The sequence below is a fragment of the Pipra filicauda genome, unplaced genomic scaffold (genome assembly GCF_003945595.2).
Source record: "Pipra filicauda isolate LSUMZ 115617 unplaced genomic scaffold, ASM394559v2 scaffold402_size659489_pilon, whole genome shotgun sequence".
Taxonomy (NCBI): Eukaryota; Metazoa; Chordata; class Aves; order Passeriformes; family Pipridae; genus Pipra; species Pipra filicauda.
Window position 1 is genome coordinate 432444 of NW_024104535.1, and position 24469 is coordinate 456912.

The 24469-nt window shown below is 39.0% G+C and overlaps 1 protein-coding gene across 3 annotated transcripts in view; it reads right to left on the minus strand.

Moving 5' to 3' along the window:
• Positions 1 to 24469, minus strand: part of PIEZO2 (piezo type mechanosensitive ion channel component 2) — a 295169-nt gene that overhangs the window by 130870 nt on the left and 139830 nt on the right. For all 3 annotated transcript variants that reach the window (XM_039385318.1, XM_039385319.1, XM_027744595.2), the window contains exon 5: positions 4519 to 4681. In XM_039385318.1, the coding sequence (XP_039241252.1) occupies positions 4519 to 4681 (163 nt within the window). The remainder of the gene's footprint in view (positions 1 to 4518; positions 4682 to 24469) is intronic.

The window sequence follows — 24469 nt, forward strand, 5'->3', positions numbered from 1 at the left end:
AAACAACTTTTTTTTGGAAGGGATTTGAAACCACACGTTTTAGGATTAAAGTCATTCTGGCACTAGGAGAGAGCAATATAAATTTTAATGTTGGAGATGGGAGAAAAAGGGTATTCTCTGACATGCTGCTGTCCTTATTCAGCAGGGACCAGCTACTTTAAGGATAAGGATATTGGTCTAAATGGGCAATTTCTAGGATAGAATGTCCTTGGACAAGGCATGGGACATGTGCACTTCTCAGAGCCTGTCTGTTCTCTCCTGTATGTATTACAGTTACACTTGGGAGTCCTGGACCAAATAAGAGCTCTCCACGTACTACATGCCCAATGTAGGCATAGCACAAATAGCCCTGTCACTGTTTAGAAAGACAAAGCTAGGAAAATGAGCATTTTTATTGCTTCTATGTGTCAAGGGACAGAGAAGCCGAGAGAGAGACGAAGTAATAGACTTGAGGACACAAACCCAGTTTGCGGCTGAAGTGAGAATGATGCTAGTCCTCTGATTAGAGTCCAGTATCCTGACTCCAGGTCAAGCTGTCCTCACATTCTTCTCAAACTTTAGTTTATTTTAAAATGATTTCCTCTTTTTACTTTTTTTCCCTTTTGAGATCCCAAACAAATCTCTGCCAAACAAAAGAACAGGTGTGGAGGCTCTGGAACCAACCTTGCCTCAGATTATGGGACAAAGTACAGACCCAGTGGTCTAGGAGATCATGGATGAGAAACAAGTTTGAATAGGCAAGACAGCAAGTGGGAGGAAGTTGCATTGAAGACTACAACTGTTTTATTCAATTAAGATCCACACCTTTTCTAAAGTTTATGTTGTGCAATTGCAGAGGAGTTTCCTCCCTGCCACTGTCACTTAAAGCATTAGGCAATTCATCCACAGATTCAAGAAAAAGCCTCTTCCTTTCTAATACCTATCAGACTGTATATACTGTATCTGCATTTTGGCACATAAACCACCATCTGTACCAAATCAAAAATGTCATACTTTCAGCTGCAGCTGGGAGTTAACTGTTCTTTCTTATTTTCTTCCACCTTTTACACCTTGTGACTGGCATTTTGCTTTTCAGCATTTCCAATCCAGGCCTGTCTCCAGCTGAATTCACCTGCTTTAAATTTTCTAAGTCCTAATAAAAAGGCCTGCAGACACGTTTGCTCCAAGTGTGCAACCATTTAGGGGTGGTAATGAGTTGGACTGCAGCCTGGTATCTGGCAGACCTTCCTATTTCATGACTCACTGTTAATTAAAACCACACTCTTTGCTTATTCCTGGGATAGCATTACTTACAAATAATTGAGAGTCTCACTGCCTCATAGCTTCCTCCCCCCACTTCTGTTCTATAGAATACACTTTTGTGATGGAGTTCTGTTTCCCTAAAGTTGGATGCAGCACAATGAAGAAAGACATCCATTTTTCAGTGAACCCTTGTTGTCCTTAATTTGGATTCTGATACTTTTTATTGTTTTGAATTGCATCTCAATCCATGGGCAATCTGATCCATTGTACTCTCTGCCTGGTTTCTAGAGGCTACTGCCATGCTGAAACACACATAACTGAGTATCACAAACTGCTACTCAACTCCAGGCATTTTTATGGTATGCCCATATATTAACTGAAATGTGATGGGTTCACACAGACCTTTGAAAAGGTCAGTTTTAGCAAATTTAGAATTTCACTCTACCCTAAAGCAAAGAGCTCTGAGAATCGTTCAGTGTAAATAATTTAATGCAAAAAAAGTAAAGCTTCAAGATACTCTGCTTTTGCCTGGAATTCACAGTGCTGATTTCTTGATTTATAGAACCATCTGTTCTATAGGCTAGGCATCTAGCAACCTGAAAAATTACCTCTCTTATGGCTCTGCTAAGCCTGTTTAAATCAGCTGATGCATTCTTAACAAAATCTTGTACCACGAATCTCTGATGACTGATGGCAAGGACTCTCAGCCAAAGCTTTTCAACTCTAGAGCTGGCTACAGGGCTGGTTCAACAAACCCAGGACTATTTCGCTTGAAGGCACAGTACCAAGCTCAACATTTTTCCTGAAGTGTCTCTCTGTAGGACAGTTGTTGCTGCAACTCATTCTGTGTTTTCTAATTCAATGGAGTTACAGCACCAGTAACAAGCTGCAACAACATACAGCCATAGGCATCAGTTGGCTAATGCAGAATTCAAAGGACTGGTCACTTACTTAGTCTTCCCTTTTCCAGTGTACACTATCAAGGAAGAATTGAAAATTATGTGAAATCTACACAGTTTGGACTCATTTTAGATCATGCCAATATTCTCCCAAATGCAGACACTCAGCTGCATGCTCTGCATATGCATTAGGTTCCTTACAGTCAGCCCTGCCAAATGCATATTCCTAGCAGATTCAGCTGCTTCTCTCGCCTCCTCCTAAATAGCAGAAATTATTCCAGAATGTTATGTGCAGGCATCTAGAAAGAGAAAACTGAAGTTTGGAAAAATATGTTTGATAGGTATTAATTTTTCTACTCTCCATTTCACTCAATCTTTAAAAAACAAGCAGGTTACTCTGATACAGATTCATCATTTCAGTTGTGAAGATCAGAATTTTCTAAAGCATTTGGGATCACCAAATATTATCCCTTTTTTAAAAAATATGCCTGTGTTGGAGTTTTGGGTGTCACTAAATCTAAACACAGCTGCTGTGTTCACTAAATATTCTGTAATACATACAGTTTACAGAACATAAATAATATTCACTGGATTTTGATGTGAAGAAGTCAAATGTATTTACACATATTTCTATTTGCCCAATATTAATATTTCTTTGCAGTTGGACTTTTCTTCTCCTTCCCACTCTTCCTTTGTGGAATAATTTTGACTTTTTAGTTGCACTGGTGGATTGCCTTGAAGTAGCCAGTCCAAGATAGCCCAATAAAAAGCTACGATCCATGTTATGTAATTAGTGTTTGTTAGCTCAGTTTTTCCCTTGCACTCCAGGCAAACAACTGTTGAACCCTGCCTGGAAGCCAGCACCCATCCTCTCCAGTAGACTGAGCTCCCTTTGACCCACTCTCCAGGCTCAGGTTCATCTCTGAAACAAAGAAGAAGTGAATATCTAAGCATCATCATCGAGGTTCAGAGGAACCTAAGCACGGCCTTTTATTTTTCTTCTGAATTTTTGCCATCAGATTACTCCTGTTTTATGCATATGCATGCCTTCTTTTCAGGATATCAAGGGTTTCAAAAAAGTCTGTTAGAGCCCACTTTGGTAAAATGAAACTCTTTTAAGAGAAGCACTGAACACAAACCATGCTAATAAGTTACACTTCTTAATACTTCAGACATCTCCACTTCTGGGTATAGCCCAAGGTTCTGGCCTGCTGCTAAATTCATTTTGCACAGCTCTGACGATAAAGCAGATTCAGAGCTGATAAAACCAGGTTCCAGGAGACACAAAATCTTGCATATGCTCATCAGATCAAACCTACATGTCCTCCAATGTGTAGTTAAAAAGCTGCAGCCTTCAGGCAATCCTCAGTTGCCAGGAAAGCCCATAAGAATTCCAGCTGCAACTGAGTATAAAGCACAGTCCTGATACTGATCTCTCATGTGCTAGAAACCTGACCAGCTTCTGGCACTGCCACAATTCAGACAACATGGCAACATGCAGAGAGGCCTCTTTTTACTCTATATAGTGGCACCAAAATGGGCAACTGATCCCCCTAAATATTTTACTCATTTCAATTTCTATTTGAAATGAGCAAGTTGAAATTGTCTCCCCTAAAAATGGCATTTTGAGAGTAAAGAAAAAAACATTCCACCCATGTAAAAGAAGACAGAAAATGAGACCCAGGACATGCTAGACAGCCTGATAAAAAACATGTTAAGATTAGTAGTAGGAATTTCTCTGTACCCTGGGCTAAATTCCCACTGTGGCTTTTTATATTATAAACTTGTTTCCCCCTTTCTGTGGATTTTTCTGCATTCAATATCTCTGCTATTCTTCTTCCCACTAGTAAAATACACAGCAAACACATCAACACTTCCAGCTAAGTCATTCCCCAATATCATCCTCAAGCTCACTCAGTATGACCACAGTTTTAGGTAACTCCTTCCATGAACTGAATGCACAGTCTCTCTTCCCTTCTCTTAAGAGCAGTTTCTGATAGTCATTCAGACACTGCTGTTATTCTTGGATAAAAAATTTGGAAGTAGGGATGCTATCTAAGAAACTGCAGCAGAACAACCTTGGCAGACTTAAACAGCAGCTCTGGTGAAGAAGAAATTGTGATCAATTGTCATGATTGTTTCTTAACTCAAAATGATTTGAAAAATCCTGTAGCATACCTACCACTTTTCACATTCTGCTTTGTTTTCTCAAGATAATAACTTTAGCTTTTCCACTTTAAAACCAATCAGTTAGTTTCCTGAAAGTAAGTTCACTTTTTAACATACCCAGTCCTCATGAAACCATTTCAGAACACATCTCAGACAGAAATGCCAAAGCTCACTAAAAGCCATACAGATAAAAGTGTGTATTTGATACCATTTCCTCATTTTCAAATTGCATGTTGCACTGTGCTGCATCCTCGGTTACTGGCTTCTGAAACATGTTGCGGCAGAGGAGCCATATTGTCAGACTAGCAATGAACATCCCAATATCTGGCACAAATAGTCTGATCACGTTCCCAGCATCTGCTCCTTTCACACTGTATGGGATGAAAAAAAAACGACAAAAAAAACAAAGAAATATTTATTACTTCTAATGACATTTTCAACTGGAACAGAAATTTAGCTCAAGGCAAAGAAAAATAACCCAAACCCCCAGCAATAAGAAACCTTCACAATATGGGAAGTATGAAAATGATCAAGGAATTCTGGACAGACAGATATTTTTGCTCTCCAGAAGTACAGAATAAGTGATTATTTGCTGGGAGCTCGCATACCCATATTTTAGTGATACTTAGCACTTTGATTAACCCAGTTCTGAATCAATTTTGTTGAGAGCAATGAAGGAATAACTTTCAAATTCAACAAGGAAGATTTTGGCTGAGTACCTAGAAGATCCATGTGTATGAAGCACAATCCCTTTACTGGAATTCCACGCAAAGACAACAGCATACAGGTCCACCAAGGACAAGGATGTCCACCCAGGCGAGGTAGCATTTATGTCACCCCTATGTGAGTCTTAATCCTACTTCCTACTTCCTTCCTTCACGAAGAGGAATAACCAGAAAGTCCTTAATATTTTAACGTTTCATTATGTTAACTGTTAATACATTTTATCCAACCAAACTATCTTAATAACTTTTTGGGTATTTAAGAACTAGTATTTAAGTACAAATATTTAAATGCTAATTAACGTGTTCGATCCCTGCCAAGAAAATCTTTCTTCTCCTCTGAAAGATTTGTATGTAGGAAAAAAATTGCACTGTTTCATTGTGCAGATATAATTGTTTATACTAGGAAATAGGACTTTACGGATTTGGATGTGGTGACCGAATTTGGTTCACTGTTAAAAGGGAGACCTTGGATTCAGGTTTAGAGACACAACGAACAGTTTATTAAACTGCAGCATGGACATACTAGACTTTTAACTATTAATGAGAGGATATAATCTTAATTATTTGAAAATGTGAAATTAACACATTTTAAATATGCAGTTCCCATTTTAGCTTTTATTTTTTTATAAGGCTTTATGTCTGTAATCAGTTCTGATGACAGCTGAGGCATCTGCATAGTTCCTTGGACATAGGTGAGTGCACTAGGCTAGCTCTTCGAAGTTTTAACTGGTAGAAAACTTAATTCGTTGTTTTACAGATGCAAGGCTCTTACTGTCACTGAAGATTAGCTAGTCAAGGCTGCACTTGGGCAGAAAATGGTAGTAAAGTACATGTTTAACGAACCTAACTCCCAATAACTGCGTACCCAGGTGTCGCAATAACATTAATGAATTTGTTTCAATAATCCTGGTCTTTATGCTGAAACCTGCCTATTAAGGCAGTTTTGCTAAATATCTGGTGAAAAAAAAATCTGAGTTCTTGATTCTGAAAGTTTCACTTAGGGATTTTTTAGAAAGAATTGAAATGCACCCTAATTCGGTATTAATTAATGTAAGAACAGTATAAATTTGCTAGTCTCATTTGAAAAATGAATCCGATTACTTCTACATAATACTTCTATATTTGATTTTTTTCTGTACACAGGTCTAGCATCTCATCAAAAATTAATTTTGCATTATTTCTGAGGTCCTTCACATTCAACCACTCACATTCAAACAAATTAAAAAGTGGTAGCCTTCAAGTACCAGCACTTCTTATTTGCACCATGTTCTCCTTCCTCACATTGTACTCCCATGGAGCCACGCTGGGCCTTCCTTCATGTATCCTACTCCCCAGAACCCAGGAGACCCCTGTGGGAGCTCTGCCTCTGGTGCAGCTCACATTTCTTTCCAAACCAAGCACTTCTGATCTTTCAAAATCATTTAGCATGTTGTTGTGAGAGATGTAAGGTACAGTTCAGGCTAGCAATAGAGAACCTGAACAGTGATACTTAAACACAGAGCAGGGAGAGATTCTGCACATGAATAGTTTATTCACCAAAACCAGTCACAAATGTATGCTGTTCCCATTTCCCCATGAAAAGGAAAACAAACTGACCTCAATGTGAGAATTAAAAAGAAAACAAAAGATCACTTGAAAATAGAGAAATGTATATTCTTCTGCAAAGCAGAATAATAAACTGCTTCACTCAACCCCAAGCAATCTGCTCCCCAGTTTTTCACAGCAAAAGCTAAAACAAAAATCAGTTATTCTCACTTGTTATCACTGGCAGTACAAAAAAAGAATGGTAAATACTGCAGTCATTCCACAAACATTTCTCACTTTATTTGCGCATTCATACATGGTCATATTTTGCATTTGATAACAGTCTATGCATTGTGCTCTTTGCTCCAAAAGAGGCTTTCCAGAAGAACAGGAAACCTATTCAGGAGATCTCACAGAGCAACAGCTTTTTTTTTTAATCCCTGCAAGAATTACAGTGTACAATGAATTGGTCATAGCCCTTGATCTGCAACTAGTAAAGCATAATTCATTCATCTAAACTAAATCATTTACCTACAGGGCAGCTTTAATTGTAGTAGACGTCACTGACTAAAACTTATAACTCAGCCAGAAACACATTCTGAAATGTAATTACAGTAAATGGCAGCTTTAGAATTATTTTCCATGTCTTTCCTTCTTTCTTATAGGATGCAGAAAAAAAAAAAGAGTTAGGGGTTTGAAATTGTTTTTTTTACCTTTCCTTGATCAAGTAAATCAAATTGCACACAATTTTTTAAGGCAAGGGACTACTACAAGTTAGGGTTGCAAGAGTTTCTCTGTAACAAAAATAAGTTTTGTAGGACAAAAGGAATTTTATGACTTTTGCATCACTATGTGAAACTGTTTTATCATATCAACAGACTCCTAATAGAGCAGTTTCCTCATCAGATAATCTGTGTTCCTCTGCTGTTTTCAGTTGTATACTTTAAAGTTACTACTTCAGAAAGGGATCATCCTAATTTTCTGTGTTTATACGGAATTTTTCTAGGACAGTGTGACTCTGCTCCATTCCTAAAGTTCATTGATTCTAACAAAACTAAGCAAAATTTCCCGCTTTACCTACATTGAGAATAGAGTTAGCTGTGGACATACAGGTTAAAACCATTCTCTTACTTCATGTACTCTCACTAGTAGTCAAACAAAACCACAAATGCCAGCATAATTTAAACATTACATTTTTGTTTGGTGCTCTAGAATTCAGCATTTCAGTTTTCTGAAAGTAAAATTTTCATTTTTTGCCTTTCTAGAATAACTGTTTCTCACAAATAACAATTATTCATCTCCTACTGAATGCACAAAGCTTTGGTGAGGTGAGGTATTAATACATTTCTTTAGAATGGCAGACACATTAACTTCCTCTTTATTTCAGGTTTACAGAATAAAACCAGAAAAGCATCAGAGCTAATAGAACTCAAATTACAATGGTTTCAATAGGAAAAAAAAGTAAAATATATAGCAACATATGTGTAAAACACTATGCATAATATATAAAAGTCTTCAAACTCTAAATATTTAATATTTTGTTACAAATACACAAAAATGGGAAAAAAGAACAACCAGTCGTTCTTAAAGAGAAAAATTAATTCAGCATCAGTAATGTATCACAATGTTAAGCTTATGTTAGACAATAAATTAGACAATGCTTGCAGATTAAAGAACTGTAAAAAGTTTGATTTTATATTGAATACTGGGTAAACAAAGTATTTTAAAGGTTATCTTTTATTGTAGTTTTAAAAACTTTTCAAAAGTCTTATTCATGCATACTCATGTTTCCATACATGCACCAGGTTCTTTCTTTTTTCCCTTCATAGCTTTTCTATAGCATTTGTGTACTTTCTAATTAATTTAATAAAACAAAAAAGGTAATACTGTGTTAACAGTTCACCAGTGATAAGCTAAGGAAGAGTGCATAAATGCTAATACTTTCCATTCATCTTGTTTGGTCACTGTAAAAAATCTAGTATTTCTAATTGGATCTAATATTTCACAGTGCATTGCTGTAGATGCTTACGGCTGAATTCCCATGGGCCTCATATGCAACTGTAATCACTTGGATTGGAGGCAAAACAGACCCAAGAATCATAAGCATCACCCCTGGAAACATGGACCGGCAGTATTACACACGTTCTACACAGTACTACGAATGATTTGTTTGTTTATCACAAGTAAGTATCCTCTTTGCGATACAAAAATAGCAGAAACTTTTGAGGGTACCAAAGGCTACCAACCAGATGGCCTCAGAGATGTGCTTGCTGATCCTTGCTGTTGGAAGTGGATCTTGGGGATGGTTGCAGCTAGAAACTACTTAAAGAGGTTCCTTGACCTCTCTCTGAACTAGGAAAGAAAGGTTTGCTTCTGTACTTACTTTGCTAGGAAACTCACACCTAAATTATCTGGGTCTGAGGATTGCACACCTGGTCTGAGCCACAACTAGCACTTCGGTGAACATGGACGCTCACAGTCTATAGTCATGCTGCCATGACTTATCTCTGCTGGTTCAAAAGACAGGTTACTTATGATGGTTCACATGGCAACTTTGACATCACATGCAGGGCAAACCTTTGCTGTGGGTAAAGTACGTGAGTTGCTGAGCCCTGGCAGGTCTGCCTTTAGGCCTTTCTTATCTCATGTTCACCCACAAATTGAAAATTAATTATGTTACAAAAATAAAATACAAATTTAGTAATATTAATATCCACATGCTCACTCTTACTCCTGCACTGCCTTAATGTGACTGTCCAGTTTATGCAGAGCATGACATGTGTTTTACTTAAAATATCTGAAGTTGCACTTTCAGAGAATATTGGTCATGCAAAGTAAATGTGTGGGAGGAAGAGGGAAGCAAAATTGCATAGAAAACTACTTATAAAAATATTTAGCATGCACTGACCTACCCAACATACAAGTTCAAAGGCCTCCTGATGTATTTGTAAGATCTAAATCACTGCTTACAAACTATGTCTGCATGGATTCAAAAACCAAAAGCAGACTTTGCTGTTTCAGGAAAGATACTTTGCAATGCAGAACACACTCTGTATTGCAAAAGTGCTTAACCACGTATTAACCAAACATTTGTTTTCCAAACACTGCTATGTAGAAAGAGAGCAGCTATTTGAAAGTAAACGTACATTGCCAAGATTTTGGTGCCTCACTGCTTGCATAAAACATTCAACATTAAGAAATTACGGATATGTGCAATATGTACAACATTGGTTCATGGCACTTTTTCTTCTTTTAAAGCACCCATTGTTTCTTTTTGTTCACTGATCTTCTAATAAAGGTCAAACTCCAGCTTGCCCAGGGCAGCACACAGAAGACATAAAATTCAGCAGGGATTTAGCAGCCATCGGACAATGCGCTCAGTTGCACCACTGCCAGACTTGTGACAGCACAAGTCGCTTTGTGCTGTCCAGCTCGCTTTGCCCGTGTCCCACAGCTTCAAATGTGTAGCAGGACTGATGCACAGCAAGAGGAAGTGAGCACAATCCCTTCCACACCCGTGGTGCTGTGCATGTCAGCCCCACAGTATGGTGGTGGAAATGACAAGCCCATCCACAGAACAAATTATTTCAGGTCAAAATGGGAATGTGATCCTATATGGAGGCAGAGCCAAAGTGAGCAGAAGAGACCTGAGGACACTTCAACTATAGATGAATTTTGGTCTTAAATCTTCAAAGAGACTTTCTGTTGCAACTATGCGTGCTTTTCATACACGCTTCTCACACATCATATAGGGATTTGGCTAAAGCACTAATTCAGTATTCGTTGATCACTGTAGAACGTTCCCAGTTAATGCTCGTAAATACTCAGTGACTGACAGTAAAGTGTTTACATAAAAGCATACAGACAGCCATATGTTCCACAGTATCTATGACTAAAAGAAAGTGGTGAAAAGTCTGAAGCAGGTTGACATTCAGTGATTATTTCAAAACATATTTACTCCCTATATCTGCAGCTTTCATTAGTTGGAGCATGAACAGATCATCATTTGAAACTACTTTTCATTTCATTCTATAGCTGGTATATAACATACTCACAGGAAGTTAAGAATACATCTAGATTTTGGTGCACTTCAATTCTACAGCATCAAGTCAAAAAAGAAGAGCAGTAGAAATCAGTGGCAAACTAAATGCCCCAATGCCATTAGATGTTGCTTTTTATTTTTCTCTAAATGGAGTCTATGACACAATCCCTGGGATGACACCCCACATACATGTGGGAGGAGACAGTACTAGTTCCCTACACTGCTTGATGTTCAATGGCTTGATGAGTTGCCACCAAAGACCTCTCTCAGGTGTAGAAGGCAACTGTGGTGTGTTCTGCCAGTGTGGGAGACTCTTACCTTGCCTAAACATTGGAAAAAACAGCATTGCTCAGATCCAAATTGAGCAAAAAGGAGATGAAGTCAAGTGTTCATGCTTTTACCTCCAGGCTGGATGGGTGCCCAGTGTCAGCCCACTCCAGCAGCCTGGTCAGACCTGGCACTGGTACGTTCATACTCCACTGGCCACAGGCTTCCTTGCATTTCATGTGCCAATTGCTATTTGGAGACCTCACGTGATTTATTCGTGAACAAAACCCAACAAAAACAAAGTAAAACACAAATCCAAATTGCTAAGCATGTGTCCTTGAGAGTTTCTGGATACTAATTGCAATGCTGATTGCTTTCCAGATTAAAAGAAAGACTGGCTCACATTCTGCTGCTGGTGGGTTTACCACTGTACTGCTCCCAGCTACCACTGTACTGCAGGAGGCTGGGCTGTGCCAAGAAAAACACCGACAGCAGTCTCACAACTCAAGTGCTCAGACAACGCAGGCCATAAAGTATCTTCTATCAGATGTTCATTTCCTTTGAATCCCTAGGTTAAATAGCATGAGAAAAGTTAGCTGAAATTAATTTAGCTGAAAAGAAAATAAGCACAAGGGGTGGTAGGAAACGAGCAACCTGAAAACTTAACACAAACTGTTGGATAAATAAGATTCCTCCTGAATGGAGATGACTTCTGAGAGGGCCTTATGCCAATGCTGAGACAACCTAGACTATCAGATCAACATGACACAGTTACAGGCTTCAGAGGCACAAGGATTCTTCTATTCCATGATACTCCTTTACTTGTCATAGTGTCCATTGGGCTACAGGTACCTAAGTGACATAAGATTGCTCTTCTTTTTGCAAAGTACCTAAACTATTGTAGCATGCTGTTAGAAATGACATAGAGTAATAATCACACTGGTTTCAGCTTTTATTTCCAATGTGGTAGAAATTAATAATTTTCTTGTTAAGTTATTAAAAATATCCCTGTTCTACTTCAGGTTTCATTCCCCTTTAGTCTCATTGGGTTGCTGACTGCACAGATGCTGCAGTTGTTAGTGGAAAGTAAATTTACCTATTTGATTTACATCCCTTGCCTCATGATCTCTTATTGTCTCTCTGGTTTTATCTAAGCCCCACCTGTGCACATTATTAAGTTTTTTTGTTTGTTTAACCACTGGTGTCACATAAAAAAGATTAAAAGCTGCCATCATGGGATTTGGGCATTCTCCTGTCATAAATGTACAGCCAATATAACACCCTCGTGGCAGAAGCTGGCAGAGAAGTTATCAGAATGAAAACAGGCACACTGTGTTCTGCTGACATTTGCTAGATTGACTGACTGCCTTCCACAGTTCTCTCTCTTGAAAATCTAAGTGTCTGAATAGAATAGAATAGCAAACAATAGAACAGAACAGAACAGTTCAGTTTGAAGGGTCCTACAACAATCTTCTTGTCCAGCTGCCTGACCACTTTAGGGCTGACCAAGAGTTAAAGCATGTTATTAAAGGCCTTGTCCAGACGTCTCTGATGGGCTGACAGGGCCAAAGTCCTCAGAAGCTCCTTACAGGACATTCCTTCCAGCAGCCCTTTCACCAGCTTTGTTGCCCTGCTCTGGACACATTCAAGGACCTTAGCATCCTTCCTAAATTGTGGGGCCCAGAACTGCACACAGTGCTCAAGATGAGGCTGCACTGACACTGAATACAGGGGGAAATACTAGGTGCACCAGTCTCTTACTTTTTTTCTGAAAGCACTGATTTTAACTACTGTTATCTTCCTGCCATAGACTCCAACGTTATCTACCTTAAAAATAATCTATTTGTTTGGTTTCAGACCTCTGGCTGATCATACTAACGAGAGGAATCAGCCTCTTTCTGCTTACTAATGAAAACTGTCCTCACATGGTCATTTTATTCCTATTCCATATAAAACTGAAAGGGCAATCAACGTTTTGCAAACATGCACAAAACTGAAGCTGCTAAGTTAGACCCTGTACCATTCCCAATGAATGAGGAATGGGAATGGCATAAAAAACCTCCCTGACTCCTGTTGAAATTACACTGTTTGCTTCTGCAAAACACCAACATTACCAGAGGAAGTCCTAGAGTGGAGACAGGACTGAGGGAGCAGCTGGAGATGAAGATCTGGTCTATGAGCAGGATTTTGCAAAGGGAAGTAGCAGCATATGTGTTATTTCTGACTCAGCAACTACTTTCTAGAGGTCCTCTCCAAGGACCTTCACCTACAACACAGCCTTGAACAAAGGTAATATAACAGGTAAAAAATCATAATGACACTGTGTTTGGCAAAGCTGTATCTCGGCTCACACATATTCCTACAGCAGTTTCCCAAAAAAACAAGGTATAACAGAAATAATGAAAAGAGATTGACTAGGAGGATGTTTCAGAGACTTCATTAAAAATTAATAGAGATATTTGTCTTTCAAAGTTTCATATACTCTTGGACAGTAAAAAGCAGGAGGTTAGATTTCTTTGTTCACTTATTTTGCCATGGAAGGAAAGAGCCAGATGATCAGCTGATACCAATTACAAATTATTGGTCAAGATTACAGAAGGAAATGAAATATGAAGGCAGACTGATCCGATTTCTAGCAGCACTGAAGTGGAGCAGATGTGAGCATTGAGCCCTGCATGTCTTCTTTCCTCCCAGATGTCCTTTTCTCCTCTGAATGGTAGTCCATGAAGGGAAATCTTGGATTCTCAGTAAGTTCCCATAATTCAACTAGGTTTCATAACAACAGTATATACTCCTTTGCGTTCTGATGGTGTGCAGAGGCCACAAAAGTCCCCAGTGAACTGGGGGTGCTAACCTCCATTCCACTTTTCTCATCACATGCATATGGAAAAGAATATTTACTGGCTGCTTGGAAGAGTCAGTACAGAACATTTACTCATGTCAAAAAAATGCGGGAAACGCTGTATTAAGGAGCTCTCTTGCAGGGTTAGATTAATTTTTCAACAGAAAATATTATTTTCTGAAAGAAAGAAACCTCACTTATTTCCTCTATTTTTTTTCTGATTAACTATTTACCACTTTACACTACTATTTCACATTAGCTCACCATTTGCCCAGAGCATCTTACCTTTTTAATACAAAGTCTACTAAAATTTCCTGTTCATTCAGCTACTTTCTTTTTTTTTTCTTTTTTGCATATAGAAAACCCCTTAATGTACATGATTTTATTTCTCTTAGTTTTCTAGACACTGAATATTTCCAGAGCTCTCAAAAAAAAAAGTATTTGACCACTCTTAAAACACATTTTAGGACATGTGCACAGTGAGGTTTTGACAAGTGTATCATGATGAGCATGGTTTAGATGCAGTGTTAATAGGTTTTTTACTTTCAAAAATCAGGTTTTTACTTTAAAAATTTTTAATTTAAAAATTACAGCTGATTTGATTGTTCATTCACAACTGCATCTGCTACAGCAATGAATCTTTCAGTTGTGCAATCACTTGCCAATATCATCACGTAGCAGTGGGATGCAGTCAGATGGCAAACACACACATACACTAAAGCCACAGGAAGACTGCAAATAAATAAAAAATAATCAGAGCGGGTTTTTAAATGCTGAAGCAAAAGAAAGAAATTTTATGACACTGCAGTCACAGTGGGAGGGAAGGGAAGAAGACATGTCAGAGGCAGAAGATGATAGATATGCTGCCGTTTGCAGCAATGTGGAACAAATATAAAACCTGTACTACTGTTTCCACCCTGGCAGCTTGGCTGTCTGCACTGTGCAGAATCAGATCTCCAACTGTCGCTCAATTCATTCTCATAGTGTAGAAATCAGGCCAGCATGTGAGAGAGAAGGTAGCTTAAAACCATTCCCCTTTTAAGACTGAAATGGAATTACACTATTAGTGTTGCAAAAGAGTCCTTCACAGCTTAAATATCACTTCAATAGTTTCCAAAGCTTTACCAGGGATCCAGTGTTTTCTTAAAGTTTCACCTGACTGTGAGAGCCACCAACTTTTCCTTACAAAGAATACACATATCCATTTTCAGCCCTCACAGCTATGAAGAAAAGCTGTGAAATGTGAAGCAACTTCACTCTTGAGGTTTAGAAACCAGGAGAAAAGAATAATTTTAAATCATTCTTCTTTGAAACTATTCATGATTATTCTTGGCACACAAATTTTATTCATTTTTTACTTTAAGTTTGACAACAGCAGAAAAGCCATAAAAATACTTCACTCAATGCATCTTTACCATCTGCAAAAGAAGTAATTAATGTAGCAAGCAAAAGGGAAAATTATTTTTGTTACTTGCTAAGCAACATTCCAAACTGAAATATACATATCTTTGGTATCTTCATCTGAATGTATTTTGTACATTCTGAATATATTCTGTACATTCTGAACTTGCCACCAGCTGCCACAAGAGAGGAGCCCCAAAGAGAAGATACAAGGACTCCCTGAAACAACATCTCAGCCTTGGCCATATTGATCACCATAACTGGTCTACTCTGGCCTCCAATCGGGAGCTCTGGAGACACACCATCTATAACGCTGCTGATGCTTTTGAGAAAGCACGCAGGATCACTCTAGAGGAGAAAAGACAACGCAGAAAGAATCGTGTCCTGCAGAATTTACCACCTAAGGAGTCTTTCTGCTGTGCCTTTTGCAATCGGACGTGCCTATCTCGTATTGGCCTTTTTAGCCACCAGCACGCTTGTAACAAATGTCGGTAGAACCCTTCCCAAATCCTCTGTACCAAACACCTCTTTAGAGTGGGAAAAAAAAAGGACTAGTGGATTTCTGGGTTTTGAAATACTTCTGAAAGAAAAATAGATTTGGGCAGCACTTTTTAGTAGTGCAGTGTTGATTCAGCTAAGTTCCCAGCACTTGCAACAGATTACATATAAAGGGTCATAAGGATTCTTGAGTTACAAACCCAACTCCCAAAGTGATCAGGTACTTGAAAGATGTTACTTTAATACTTTTAAACAGTTCAGTGACTTTTAATTTAACCAAAATCCAGTTCCCTTTTGTAATAGAAAAATACTCTTCACAACACTTTTGCCAAACTCAACAAATTGGCCAAAATATGCTTAGGATCAAGCAGTCTTGATATCACTTCAAGTCTCTACAAGACAAAGTCTCTAGTAAGGAATTAGAACCACCAGCAAATGTATGCTGACACTCCTATATGAGGTCTGGAGATAAATCCAATTTGATCCTCACGCCTGACAATCCTAACTTAAAAAAAAAGGGAAAGGAAAAAAGTGGGGAACCTTCCTATTGATAAAGCATCTTGTAATTAGTAACGCTACTGTGTTTCTCATCTACACACAGTTGAATTTTAGATTTATCATAGGCATATCATGTGATTAAGAGATTAATTTGCCTCCAGGATGTTTGCACACCAGCTCTCTTGGTGGGTGCGCAGGAGGTTGAACAGGAAGCAGGACTGTCATGCCATGAGTAAGTGGCTTCTTGAGCTTCAGCCTATACAGGCAGAGGATTAAAACACAGTCATTGTAAAATTGTGCTTTATTTGTATAACAAAAAGATGATTTTCCTCTGGACTACCTGGTGTGATTTTCACCTTGGATTTTTAATATCTGAATCCTCTCTAAGTTAGAGAATTTAGAACTCTCTAAATTCTAGAAAATTGACTATGTTCTCCAAAATGTAGTTTGCATATTTATGCCATTAACAATTATATTTTGCCTTTGTTTCATAATGTTCCTCTCAGGAAATATGCCTTTGAAGTCTACTAAGTTGCTTATAAAATTAAGGACCATGCGTTCAAACATCTAAAAAATTCAATTATTTTAGGTACAGATTGTTTATGTTACCATTAAGAAAACTGCTTAAGCAGAAAGATGGAGATTAAAACCTAGAAAACCTCTTAAGTCTGCTCAAAAAAAAAGAAGTTATTTTAGTGAATGTTTACATATTTCATGATAGTTTTATCACTTTTTTTTTTTTATTAGGACAGCTTTGAGAAAATCCCATTAAGTAAGGAAGCAATTAAGTGGTTTTAGCCATATGGTGATCTCCTGAAAAGCTTCTATAAAAAAAGCCTCCTTGGTGAATCTTTCTTTACAGTCTCACAGGTGTGCAATACAAGGACTACAAAACCATCACTAGCAATATATTTTAGAATATTCTATTACATGATTGTGAAGAAGAAATGTGTTTATTTTGCAAAAGGGGAGGGGAGGGGAGGGGAGGGGAGGGGAGGGGAGCGGAGGAGAGGGGAGGGGAGGGGAGGGGAGGGGAGGGGAAGAACAGTTGACTTGGAAGGGACCTATAATAATCATGTCCAACTGCCCAGCCACCTCAGCGTTGACCAAAAGTTAAAGCATGTTATTCAGGGCATTCAAATGACTCTGACAGGACAACAGTCACTGAAAAGCTTGGGGCACGACCACTTCTCTAGGAAGCATGTTCCAGAGTTTGACCACCCTCTTGGTAAAGAAATGTTTCCTAATGTCCAGTCTAAACCTCCTGTAACGGACACAGCTTTGAACCATTCCCATGTGTTCTGTCACTGGATCCCAGGGAGAAGAGCTCAGCACCTTCCTATCCATTTCCCCTCCTCAGGAAGCTGCAGAGAGCAATGAGGTTATCCCTCAGCCTCCTTATCTCAGAGAATCACAGAATATGCTGAGCTGGAAGGGACCCACAAGGATCACCGAGTCCAACTCCTTCCTGGTCCTGCATCATTCCCAAGAGCCACACCATGTCCCCAAGACTATTGCTCTAACACTTCTTGAATTCTGTTAGGTTTGGTGCTGTGACCACTTCCCTGGGGAGCCTGTTCCAGTGCCCAATGACCCTCTGGGTAAAGAACCTTTTCCTAATATTCAACCTAAACATCCCCTGACACAACTTCAGGCCATTCCCTCAAGTCCTGTCACTGGTCATCACAGAGAAGTGATCAGTGCCTGCCTCTCCTCTTCCCCTCATGAGGAAGTTGTAGACTGCAATGAGGTCTCCCCTCAGTCTCCTCCAGGCTGAACAGACCAAGTGACCTCAGCCGCTCCTCATACGGCTTCCCCTCAAGGCCCTTCACCATCTTCATTGCCCTCCTTTGGACACTCTCTAACAGCTTAATATCTTACTTCCATTGTGGTGCCCAGAACCGCACACAATATTCAAGGTGAGGCTGCACCAGTGCAGAGCAGAGTGGGACAATCCCCTCCCTTGACTGGTTGGTGATGCTTTGCCTGATGCCCCCCAGGACACGGTTGGCCCTCTTGGCTGCCAGGGCACTGCTGACTCATATTCAACTTGCCATTGACAAGGGCCCCCAAGTTCCTTTCCACAGCACTGCTTTCCAGTACCTCAGTCTATATGATCCGGGGTTGCCCCATCACAAGTGCAGAATCTTCAAACTAGACAAGCCCAGAGTTTTCAGCCACATCCCAGTGGACATTCCTTCCAGCCCTTTCATCAGCTTTGTTGCCCTTCTTCAGAAGTATTCATGGACCTTGATATTCTTCTTAAATTGTGGGACCCAGAACTTCTCATAGTGCTCAAGATGAGGACACACCAACACTGAATACAGCAGAGTAATCACCTCTGTTGACCAACTGGTTATGCTTTGTTTGATGCAACCAGGAAGCAGTTTTACCTCTTGTCTGCCAGAGCACATTGCTGGCTCCTATCGAACCTGCTGCCAACCAGCACCCCCAGGACCCTTCCTACAAGTCAAATAACAGAAAATAGCCCATATCTTGGAATAAGCAAAAGAGTAACTAAATTCTAAGTAGGAGTTTTGGGCTTTAACTGTGACAGATGCTGTGTTTGTGCCTGGAGAGTAGGGTACTTGCTCACTCAACACAGAAAGAGTTAGTACAAACATTCCCAAGATGTTGGGGAAAGAAAGCAAAAATGGTAACTTTAGGAGAGATGGACCCTTCCAGAAGTTCCTTCCATGATGACAACCAAACTGCCCTGAAATGGGAGCGGCTGACTGGCTTTATGGATATAGCCCAGGGCTGCATTTAAATGCAGAAATTCATCATTGGCCACAGCTCTTAAGTGACCATGAAACACAAGTGGTAAATGGAATAATAGTTCAAAATGGGGGATTTATTAGTTCTATTCTCATTTCAGATTATATTCACTCTAGGGACAAGGACAGCTGTCCTGAAATTATTTCCTTCTGATTGGGAACAACAGGGTTAGGTTACTTCACAGGTTACTATGGCATGCCCAATACAGGGTATTTGCTAACAGGCAATCAGAAAGTGCCTGAGCACAATCAACTGACTACACCCAGCAACATCAGAACATTGGACAATGGGAGTAAAATCTAAGAACTTAAACTGGTTTAAAATTAGCTTTAAATTGTTTCTATTTCAGTATTTAATACTGACTGAAAGATTTCAGTTGACACAGTGTTGGGGGAAAAAAACAAGTTTTCTTCATATCTTTTTAAACAATGATTTTGTTCTTTGCAAATATAATCCAATTTTTATTTTGGCTTTCTCTGTAACTCGGACTTTTATTTCAAAGTCTCATTTTTTGTCAGAGCAGTGAAGAAAACTCAATTTAAGATAGAACCTCAGGCATGCAGTATATATCAAATGAAACTGAAAACATATTTCTTCCCCATTTCCCACACTATAAACAAGATGAATACTTCAGCACACACATGCACAAATTCCACAGTCCTGGCCAGCATGAAGTAACAAAATGAGGGAAGTTTTGAAAATCAAACTTAAGCAACCTCAGTCCCCTGTCTTCCCAGGACTCAACACCTTGTGCTGCCCTTTGTCTGGAGACAAGTGCATGCAGGCCAGAAGCCCCCTTAGCCACCGTTCATCACCCCATGAGAAAAGAAGTGCAGTGTTACAGCTGGAAGGACATGAATAAACCCTTCTGATGTAGTCCTCTACCTACAGATTACCTATCAATTAGGTTTGGCAGCTTGGGTCTGAGATTGAGGTAACAAGTAACATGTTTGGTCCAGATGAGAAAGATGTGGAGGGCTCAATGCTAGTGCACTGCCATGCTCCCCTTGGCATGCCTTCTGCAGTGCCAGTGTCCCTGGAGCTGTAGCCTTTGTGGTTCCCAGAACCCTAACCCTAATCCTAAAGACAACTGGGGGCTGAAGATGAGGTCTGCAATACCATGTTTGGCCAGGCAGAGAAATGACTAAACCAAGGTATCACACAGAAGACAACACTTCTGTTATAAGCAATAAACTGCTTTTCATTCACAGCCTCCCAAGGGAAGGTGTGGAATTGGTTCAATCTCCTCAGCTCCATACATTACATTTATCTCAATATATATTTATAACATTCTAAGAAAGTATATAATTGCAACCACTGCAGAATAAATTCATATTCATTAATTCCTACAAAAATATGATAGACATCATATATTAAGAATAGAAAGCATAAACAAACCACAGATTACTTTAATTTCTCTGATATAAAGCACTGAAAGGATTGTGTGCCGTAGAAGAGAACCCTGCCAAAGTAAGGGGGCATGCCTGGGCGCTGAAGAATTAAGCATTTGCTTAAGTTTGTGGGACAGGAGACCAAGAGAATTGTAGACACTAGTACAGTTAATTTTTTCCAAAATGGTGAAAGAGGTGCCTGGCAGGGCTTTCCCATGTCCCTTTGATTGCACCACTGCATCTATTTTTTCCTTTTCTTCCCAGATTCAAGTTATTCAGTATTTAAACTGCACTCTTTCTTTTAAAATAACCTCTCAAGGATCAGACCATGCAGCCTCATGCAGCCCTTGGCTGAGGCAATGCTCCCAAAATTACATCAAAGTGGGAGCCGTGCCCAAGAAAGGACTATAGGATTCAGCTGTATGCGAAGAAAAGGCTTGAAATTATGGACCATGGTATCAAGATAAGACTTTATATTTCAAACATATATTTATTCTTTTCACTAAATCACCAAAGAGTATGGGGAGAAGTGGGGGATATCACTGTAGAAAACCATATGGTACTTAGATTTCCAAGCCAGAATTATGTGTACTAAATATTTATAGAATCCAGTGATATTCTCTTCTTTCTGTTTATTCCTTACATGTCACCCAGAGCAACTCTGGCCAAGCACCAGTCAAATATCCAAGCAAGTTACAGGCAATCTAAGCATGAGGAAAGAGAGAAAACAGATCACCAGTAGGCTCATAATTAGCAACCTAAACCTGGAAGGAGGCGCTTGGGAAGTGCTTCTGATGCGTCTGGATTCCAGCCCTCACCCCACGTCACAAGTGGTTTCAGAAATTGAGTTCTCAGTCTCTGCAAGGGGTAGAGACATACACAGTATTTTTGGCTAGACCAAGCAGGGGCATATGTGGAGCAGCTGCAAAAGCAGACATCCGTCTGCTCTCAGAGACCAACATAGGAACAAAAACGCATCTCAGCGATGACAGCTAACTTGCTCCTGGTGTCTCCTGGGTAAGCTCTGTCTTCCTACCTGTGGCATGCAGGGCTGTTGTGTTTATTTTGCTTCAGACAAGAACAATGCAGTGTCTTACTTATCACCTTGTGCTTAGAAGAGTACTTGAAGGAGCTAGTGAGGTACACAGAAGATCTGGGACATATCTTAATAAGAGTCAATCTTCTTATCCAAGGTCTAGACTTGACATAGAAATCTTCAGGTCTTTTCCTCTTTCCTCAGCAGTCTTATTCCCTTCCCTGCTCCTACCTGCTTTCCCTTTCCTTTCAGTGTGAGAGCTACCAATCCCCAACTACCCCTTCATTCTTCAGGAATAATAAAAGGATTTAAAAAAGCATAACGAGCCCAATACACAGTACTTTACTAAAAGGTGCAGCTTTCACTGCCAATTACCCTAAGCATCAATTTAGACAGAATGTGGGATGCTGCTTGTTGAACATTCTGCATAGATGTTGTTGCTATACAAAGTATGGTGCAGCCAGGTTTTATTAGTATTATGTAGAGTGGAAGTCACCTACTTTTGCATATATACATAGACAACTTCAGATTTATAATAAATTTTTGCATATCACAAAAATTACAATAATTTCAGAATCAGATTGATGATATCAACCAAACGAAAGTTGTATCTTCAATACGGAAAATTCTTCCATTTTTATAATTACAATTTACTATGAAATTGGTACGCAAAAGTTCCTTTCTCTGTGTCACTGAAACAGCTTTTTACAATGAAAAACATACTTACCAAATTTTGCCAAAAGGGTAATAACCACACATCTGTTATTCTTCAAATATATATTTTCTATAACAGTTGGTATTTACTTAACATATAATAACAGTTATTAAATCATTCTTAAGTCTGTTTTGTAGAACTGTAATGTAAAGCATTACACATATAGGAGAAACATCAAGGGAACAAACGTAAAAAGGGAATAGGAGTGTTGTTAGTAGCTGAGTAGTTACTAGTCACATTAGAAACTACAACTCAGAGAAGCATAGTAAGAGGAAGACTGGAAGTCTGGAAACCCCACAGAACAATGAGTTTTAAGAGGTCCGATGCCTTCCATTTAAAGTTTTAAAATTATTAGATAATTTATAGGTCAACAAATATGTAATAACAGAAGACATTTCTGTAATCATTATTAAATCTACTAGACAAGGACATAAGCTTCATTATCTGGTGGCTCAAATTAGAGAAATGTAGGTGTTTAAAGAAGTCCTTCTTTTGGTTTTAATTTTCTGCACTGTGGTATCATTTCTACAGCTGCATTTCCCCAGTACTGGCTGTGGCTCGTTCCAGGCTCTGCATTGCAAGCCTCACCCCAGCCATGAGCTGGAAAAACGCTACTGACTGCATTACAGGATAAGACCAGCTCCATGACTGACCTGATCCTCTTTCCTTTTGAATTTTAACAGGCTTTGTGCATTAAGCTCTTCTAATTGTCAGTGTAGCCAGGAAACAAGCACAGTCACTGCTAATTGTTCATAACTATTTCACTTGAAATCTCAAGTGAGCCTCCTAGCAACAGGACAAGAGGAAACGGCCTCAAGGTGAACCAGGGGAGGTTCAAGTTAGACGTCAGGAAGAATTTCTTCACTGAAAAGGATGGTTAAACATGGGAAAGGGTTGCCCAGGGAAGTTGTAGAGTCACTATCCCTGGACATGTTCAAGAAACAACTGGATGTGGTACTTAATGCTATGGTTTAGTTGACATGAAGGTGTTTGCTCGAAGATGAACTTGGAGGTCTTTTCCAACCTTAATGATTCTATGAGATTCTATGATATACATTGGGTCCTGAATGTGACTGAAAATATCTTAAGTCTGTGAGATAAACAATGCCTTCTAAAACATATTTTTATCATTTTGGGAACAAAGTACAGCAGAGATGGCTGCTTTACAGAATTTTTATGAGTATGTGGGTGCCATCTAAACAAGCCCCAATAATGAACAATAATTCCTGTGTTAACATTTGCAAAAAAAGCCATCATACTTAACCATAAATCTACATTTTTTCTTCTTATTAAACATTATTAAAGAAACCATTAAGGTACCAGCTTGCTTGACATTAAGGTATCACTCTTGCTCAGCATTTTTGCTGAGCTTTTTTTGTTTCTTGTAGGACAGTACTATACAAGCTAGTATTTTCCATAATTCTGAAAATGTGTCCGCAATTTTCTTCAGAAAATACAGTCAGGGACTGCAGTCTATATTATCTTGGACAAAGGTGATGACTACCATATTATGTTACAATTAGCTAATTTGTAATGTCTTGAAAAACAATCAATAATATAAAGGCTTTCATTTAAATCTATCAAACCCACATATACTCTTTTTAATTGAAAAGCTCTTAACTACACTCATTTCCTGGATATAAAGCTACTTTACTCGAGCTCCAGCATTTTTAATTTCCCTCGCACTGAAAAGCAGCATCCTCAGCTCACAAGTAATGCTTACATAAAAGCCTCACAGTCAGATCTCTTGGTGCCACAATGTTTTTCAGGATATGAAGACGACAGCAATGTAAACACTCTACCATTGCAGAATAAACACCATGTAGCCACAAAAGAGTGGTGACATCACCTGTAAATTATCTGGGCTTAATTTTCTGTAGTGTAAACTGACTGTCCATATCTTCTGTTCCTCAACTCACTCTAAAAACGGTTTAGAGAAGAACATTTTGTATGAATCTTCCAGTTTTAAAGAAAAGATTATTCCTCCTTAGGACATTACTTAATATCTTCCCTTTTGCATGTAAAATCTTGCTTCCTCCTGAATGAGAATGTCCTTGCTCAAACAACACATTCAAATGCTATTGATATTCCACAGCTAACTCAGGTGTGCATAAGTCAACAGCTTGCAGAGAATATGTTTTTAAATAGCAAAGCCTGTTGCTGCTGCTTCTTTTCCTGGAGTTGATACAAATAACATAAGAACAGCTGTATTGGATCAGAGTTAATACAGATGTAGCCCACTATCCTGTCTCTATCAGCGGCCAAAAAGGGATTCCTACTGAAAAGAATAAGATTAGGGAAAGCACGTAGTAATACATACCCAGAATAATCTCTCAGGTCTGAGAGATTTGCAGACCTGGGATTTCTACTTCTGTGACCACAAGTTAAGTGTAATTCTATCAACTAACTAAGTGTTACACATAGCAATATGTATCCCTTTGT